General features: G+C 53.7%; 1 protein-coding gene across 1 annotated transcript in view; it reads right to left on the reverse strand.

The window, feature by feature from the left end:
* Positions 1 to 6,940, reverse strand: part of KCNG1 (potassium voltage-gated channel modifier subfamily G member 1) — a 28,572-nt gene that overhangs the window by 11,876 nt on the left and 9,756 nt on the right. The window contains exon 2 of the mRNA XM_019640917.1: positions 5,026 to 5,825. Within this exon, the coding sequence (XP_019496462.1) occupies positions 5,026 to 5,799 (774 nt within the window). The 5' untranslated portion in view covers positions 5,800 to 5,825. The remainder of the gene's footprint in view (positions 1 to 5,025; positions 5,826 to 6,940) is intronic.

Below are 6,940 nucleotides of genomic sequence, written 5' to 3' on the forward strand. Positions count from 1 at the left end.
AGGGTGGGAGGGGACGCTGCTCTTCCATCCTATGCCCATCCCTTAGGACGAAGCTCTCTGTCCCTCTCCTGAGTGGAAGGGGGAATGCAGAGAGAGTGCTAAACACTCACAGTGCTGTAACAGCAACACTCACAGCCTCCCATAACCGCACACTTAGTACCAGGTGCTGCGGAAGAACCTTCACTGCGTGGGGAACGTCCTTCCCTAAGAGGCAGGCATTACCATCCACTCCCCTATTTTACAGGTCAGGGAATGGAGGCCCCGAGAAGTGAAAACTCATGACCCTGGTGATAAGTGACGAAGCCAGAATCAAACGAGGTCTGTGGGACTCCAAGCCAAACCTCTGTGACTGCATTTTACTGCCTCCCTGGATCACCACTGGTGGCTGGTGGGGGCGGGATATGTCTCCACCATTTGCAGCAAGCCAGGAACTGGGTCTTTCATCTCTATGTTGTATGGACAAGCTTTTGGAAGGTCTTTGGGGATGAGGAGAAGCCGAAAATTGCCCACAGCCGGGGGAAGCATCTTTAGTCCTACTGTGCATTTGCACAAGAGCAGAGTTAGAGTAAGAAATCAACAAAACCCCTGGTTTTGTCAAATTCTGAGTTGTCATTTTGACTTCTGGGCAGAAGAGCTCTCCTGTGGTGGAGAAAGGCACCAGCCAGGGGTGAGGGTGGGGCCTCTGGGCCAGGCTGCCTGGCATTAGCTGTGCAACCTTAAGGAAATGACTTCACCTCTCTGGGCCTGAGTGGCCTCAGCTGTAAACTGGAGTAAGCATCGCACCCACTTTGTCAGTGCTTGGAGCTGTGTCCAACACATCATAAGGGCTGTGTTTGCTAGAAATGGCTTTGGTGCAGCACACTTGCCCCCCTTCCCTCTCCTCCTATTTCCTTTCTTAGAGGAGGAATGTGAAGCAGAAAACACCTTCCAGAGGCTGAACTTCAGTGATGGCTCTCCCTCTCACCTGGTGCTGAGTCAAGTCACTCACTCGGCTGGGCCTCAGTTTCCCCATTGTCACATAAACGGATTAGAGACGCCCCTGTGGGAGGCAGAATAATGGCCCCCCAAAGATGGCCACATCCTTATCCTCGGAACCTGAGGCTATGTCACCTTACATGGCAAGAGAGATTTTGCTGATGCGATTAAATGAAGGACCTTGAGATGGGAGAAGATCCAGATGATGCTGGATTACCCAGTGGGCCCAGTGTGATCACAGGGGGGTCAGAGTTGCAGTGATGTGGGGCCAGGGGCCTCCAGAAGCTGCAAAAGGCAAAGAAATGGATTCCACCCCAGAAGGTGCACAGCCCTGCCAACCCCTTGATTTTTGCCCAGTGAGACCCATTTTGGACTTCTGATCGGCAAAATCTAGAAGGTAACAAATTTGTATTGCTCTAAGTCACAAACTGGTGGTACTATATGGCAGTAGGAAACTAACACAGCCTCCAAGGCAACTTTCTAAAAGAAAAGCACTTCTTCCAGGGCTCCTGGGTCTGACTGCAGGCGGGGTGCAGAGCTTTGGTTCCGTCTCACACCACGCCTCTCAACCTGGGTCATTCCCTAATTCTGAGCGGGCATGGAGGGGACCCTATCGATCTCTCCATGATGTCCTTTGCCTGCCAGTGTGACTTCCATGGTCAGGGTTAGGGTGCCGGGCTGGGCTGATGAAGAGGAGGGTCATGCTGCATTAATCCCCAATTAAAACACTAATCAAAATGAATCCAGCCATTGGCCTGGCCCAGGTCCTGCCATGCTGGGCATCTGAGAGATGCTTACCCACATGGGGAATCTGCCTCTCTCAGCTACCTGCCATCCATCCTCATCACAATCCAACCCTGCTGGACCTCAGTCCTGCTTCCTTTGAGCTGGGACCCAAGTTCCTGGGGGAAGGGAGACATTTTCTGGGAGCTGGGTTCTTCCCTCCATTTCTCATCTGCCCCCACATGAGAAAACGTGCCACAGTCCCCCATGTCCCCCACATAAAAGACAGAGGCAGCCACTGAAGCCTCCCTACTGAGCTGCTGCAAAATAGTATTACATTTGTCTTCTCCCAGGCGGTGTTTTGGGGTGTGAGCCAGAAGGTCCTTCTCTATTTGCTTCCTTGCAGGGTGACACTTGGGAACCAGGTGGAAGCAGAGGAGCAGGCTTGGGGGAGCAGTGGGGACCTTGGGACAGCAGGAAGGGGACGCCTGTTTAAACAATCCCTCAGTTCTTTTTCTCTAGGACGTGTTAAGGCTGCAGTCTCTGGGGGGAGCTGCGGTGGGGAGGTGAGGAAGGAAAAGAGCATGGTTGTGTCTGCTGGGCAGCCTGCCTGAGGACACGCCGGGGTGAGGCAAAGTCACCACAGAGCAGGGGAAAATTGGAGGCACAGTTAGGATCCTATTTGTAGTTTTGATTTCGTTAATCAAATACAGTTTGCTAGATGATAAAAATGGCCAACAGCGACTGAGTGCGTGCAGCTAGACTTTCTTGCCTTTCCCTTTTTGTTAATTCTACTGAGAGTGGCTTTTCCAGCCACCATTTTCCGCTCAGGGGCTCCATTTCTGGGTTTAATGAGTCAATCGGGAGTGGATTCCCAGACTCCTATATCTTTGGCAACTGGAAGTGTTGGCTCTTCATCACAACTAAGGAAAGGGGATGTGGAGACACATCCAGTCAAGACACTCTTTAGGGATGCAGGGTCTAATTCCTTAGTCTCCGCTTGAGTCTCTAGCCCTGCATCCAGGACGCATCTCTCTGCTCTTTCATTCCTGGGGCATCTCCCTCACGTCTTGACCAGAGCCCAGCTGCATGTCTGGTGCAGAGAATTCAAGGGGGTGGTGGTGGTGCGGAGTCTGGCTCCCAGATCTGCCCCAGTCAGGTTTCAAGGCGCCCCTAGCCTGGGTCCTTAAGCCTCAGGACAGAAATTAAGGCTGTCTGGTTTCCAGCACACTCACGGTTCCCCGTGGGCTTGGCGAGTGTCCCACGACAGACTTGTCTGCCTTGGAATGGGCTGGTTTAAGGAATGACTGCTGAGGGCAATCTTCAGCGGCCATCCTCACCCATCTTTCAAAGACACTTCCCTCCCACCTCACTCAGCAGGTGCCTCTGCAGAGCTCAGACAGAGGACACAGGGGTCAAGCTCCGATCTGGGAGAGCCCCACAAGCCCACTTGAGAAAGATGGCATATTCTGGCCATGCACCCCTCCCCTGGCCCCAGCACGGGGGCTGGGCTCCAGCAGTGTCAAATTTTCCTTGGAAACATGCTCCAGTGAGGCTCCCCAGAGTGACTCTGACTGCAGTCATGTGTGTGGGTACCAAAAACACCCTAGTGACAAACCTTTGCTCAGATTCATAGAGGCAGAAGCCTCCCTCCCTCCATCCCCTCTCCACACACACACTGAATCAGAGCAACTCCTGCTCCCTCCTCTCACCTCTCCCTGCACGTGTCTCAAGGTGTCAGTGAAGAGGGGTCTCTGCATCTGTCTCATCAACCTGGTGACTGTGGCGCCTGGCACCCTTAAAGTGCTTAGGAATGATAGCAAGTGCTTAAGAAAGGACAACTAACTCAGAGACCCCATGGGTGGGAGCCTGGCTTCATCTGTAATGTTCGATCAGTGTTTCTTAAACCCTCTCCCCTTCCCACTCCTCTGAGGAGCTTCCTAAAGACCCTTTCTTCCTATCTAAGAACCTGTTCCAGACTCCCTTCTCCCCTTGAGAATGAATGCATTAGATGAGCAAGGAAAGGCCATTCTACAACCTGTCCAGTGACTTCTGCCTACATACAGAGGGGCTGCTAGAGTCAGCCACTGGGGCAGGCTGGGGCCTCCTCAAGGGAGGAGCTGGGTCTTAATCTCTACTTCTCTCTAAACTGCAAGGCAGCTTCCACCCAATCCTCCCCTCACTCCATCTCCCTCCTACCCTGTTCTCTCCCCAGCAGGGGCCTCAGTAACTGTTTGTTAAATGAATGAAATAGTGAATGTTGGGCATTTGGCATGGAGAGCTGCACATAGTAGGTGCTCAACCAATCTTTGTTCAATATATGAATGAATGCTCTTTTCCATCCTCACCCCCAAACTCCAATCTATCCAGGTGAGCCCCTCCTGGATATGGGGCCCCTGAAACTGAGGTGGGAACCACCACTTTCCCTACCAGATGCTGGAGGCTGCGGTGATCAGAGCTGTCTTGGAATGCCCAGCGTCTAGCACACAGTAGGGGCTCAGTAAGAGGCTGTGGCGTTCATGAATGACTCAATAAAGCCCACTGGTAGGAGGCTCCATTCCTTGCCTCAGCAGAGTGAATGAGCAAGTGACAGACGCCCCCTCTTCCACCTCCATTCAACCCTCCTTCCTACGGGGATCCTGCGAGGCGCAGAGAAACCTCTACCACCTCCAGGAAGCCCCCCACNGATTCGCAGAGAAGATAGGATGTAGGCACGGCTGCAGCTCAGCCTCTGGCTCCACGAACTGCCTAAGTGGTAGCCCTGAGAAGCGAGCGCACACCCCATGCCAAGCCCTAGAGTATTCTCTTATTTAACATGAAGACATGTGCACCCAACCTATCAGTAAAAAATATATTCCAGACCCAGAAAATGTTTCTGGGACTATTTTTATACAAAGGAATTAGGAAGGTTGAGAAAGGACTTAAGTCAGCGAGATAGATTTTGATGATATATGTCATGTGCTTAGCTCGGGGCCAAGTACATCATAAATCAAATCATCCATTCTTCATTCAGCAGAGGGTGGCGGAGTGGCTTGCCGTGCTAGACATTGTTCTAGACACTGGGGGCACAGTGGGGACCAGGACAGGCATGGGGCTCCTATTTGAATGTGGAGGTGGATGACAACATGTAAACATGATGTCAGGAGGGCCTGGGGAGGCTACTGAGCCAGTGCAGTGAGGGAAGGCCTCCTGGAGGAGGTGATAAATACACAGTGAAGGATGTGGACTTCTGGGAGGAGGTGGCCTAGCAGGCTGCTTTGTCTGCCGCCCTCAGAGACCCTCCGTCACTGCAGCGAGCCTCCGGGGCGCACAGCTGTGGGCTCTTACCTGCTCCTCCTCCTCCCTCAGGCTGGGCAAGGTGCTGATGGAGAGGTTGACGGCGGTGACCGTGACGAAGAGCACCGAGAGGCAGGCAAACACCTTGCCCGGCAGCCCCGAGTGCGGCCTCTCCACCATGTCGCGCAGCCTCCGCATGCAGCGGCTCAGGCGGCCCTCCCCCTCGGCCGGGCCCTCGCTGTCGGGGCCCTCACTGTCCAGCTGCTCGTCCTCGTCCTCCCGTTCCACCATCTCGGCGAATTCCTCCATCTTCTGCAGGTAGCGGCGCTTGCAGCAGCCGTCCAGGTGGTCCTCGGCGATGCCCCAGTAGAGCAGCTCCTCCTGGAAGGACAGGGCACACATCTCCCGCAGCAGCCGCAGCTTGCCCGCCCGCAGGAAGGTCAGGATGGTGCCGAAGGCCCCCGGGTTGCGGTCGAAGAAGAACTCGTTGCAGGTGACGTCGTAGTCATCGCACACGTTGAGGATGTCGTCGAAGTTGGTGCAGGCCTTGAGCTGGCCCAGCCGCGTCAGCGGGAACTCCTCCAGCGTGGTCCAGGGCAGCGAGTACTTGATGCCACCCACGTTGATGATGATCTGCCGCCTGCGGTCCTCGGGCGGGCCGCCCTGGCGGGGCTCGTCCTGTGGCCGCAGCCGCTGGGCCCGGCGGTAGAAGACGCCCTTGAGGGACTGGCTCTGCGGGAGGAAGGCCGGGTGGAAGGAGGCATCCGAGGTGCAGCTCAGGGCGCTGTAGTCGTAATCGGAATTGTCTCCCGGTAAGAGGGTCATTTTGGGCCTTCACATCCCTCTTGGGCCTGTGGGGAGAAGGCAGGAAAGACCCTCAGTGACCCCGAGTCTCAGCTGACAGTGCTGATTCTGCAGATACTCGCTGTTTGGACCGAACTGTGTCCCCCACATTCACAGGGGGAAGCTCTAACCGCCAACGGGACCCTATTAGGAGGTGGGGCCTGAGGGAGGAGATGAGGCCATGAGGGTGGGGTCCTCATGATGGGATGAGCGCCCCAAGAAGCACCAGCGGTGCCCTCTCCCTCTCTACCCTGTGAGGACATAGTGAGAAGGTGGCCACCTACAAGGCACGAGGAGAGTCCTCACCAGAGCCTGACCGCGCTGGCCCCCTGATCACCGACTTCCAAGCTCCGGAACTGCGAGCCGTAAATGTCTGTTGTTTGAGTCACCCAGTCTAGGTATTTCGTTTTAGCAGCCCAAACTAAGGCATTCACTTAAGCGTGAAAAGAGCAACCCTCTCATTCAGCATCTCCCAAACTTCACAATTCTTCCCATATCCCCCTCATTTATACCATAAAGATTTACTGAGTGCCACTGTGTGCCAGGCACTGCTTTCTTTAATCACTGCTGAGTCACAGCCATGCACAGACTCAGACATGGTCCCTGACCCCCAGAGGTGACATCCAAGTGGGCTATCATGCAATATCTGTACAATTAATTATTTAACACTTTCCCATACATTAGCCCCATTTTTTTTGGTATTTGTTTAGCTTAGAAAGGTAGCTTAGTGTAGACCAGTGGTTCTCAACCCAGGCCGGTTTTGTCCCCCAGGGGACATGTGGCAATGTCTGGGGGCATTTTTGTCATGTCTGGTGGATGCTACTGGCATCTAGTAGATAGGGGCCAAGGATGCTGCTAAATATCCTATAATGCACAGGTCAGAGAATTCCAGACCCCAACGTCCATAGTACCGAGGAGGAAAAGCTCTGATGTCACGGTGACAAGCGTAGACTTTGGAGCCTCATGGCTCAGGCAAGTAATGCAATTTTGATGTGTTTCAATTTCCTCATCTGTGAAATGGGTATAACTATATGGCCTGCTTCATAGAATTATCAAGACAGTTCAATGAATTATGTATATAAGAGCACTTGACAGTGCGTGGCACATAGTGGGTACTCAGTAA

This window comes from Hipposideros armiger, unplaced genomic scaffold, assembly GCF_001890085.2.
Source record: "Hipposideros armiger isolate ML-2016 unplaced genomic scaffold, ASM189008v1 scaffold_54, whole genome shotgun sequence".
Classification (NCBI taxonomy): domain Eukaryota; kingdom Metazoa; phylum Chordata; class Mammalia; order Chiroptera; family Hipposideridae; genus Hipposideros; species Hipposideros armiger.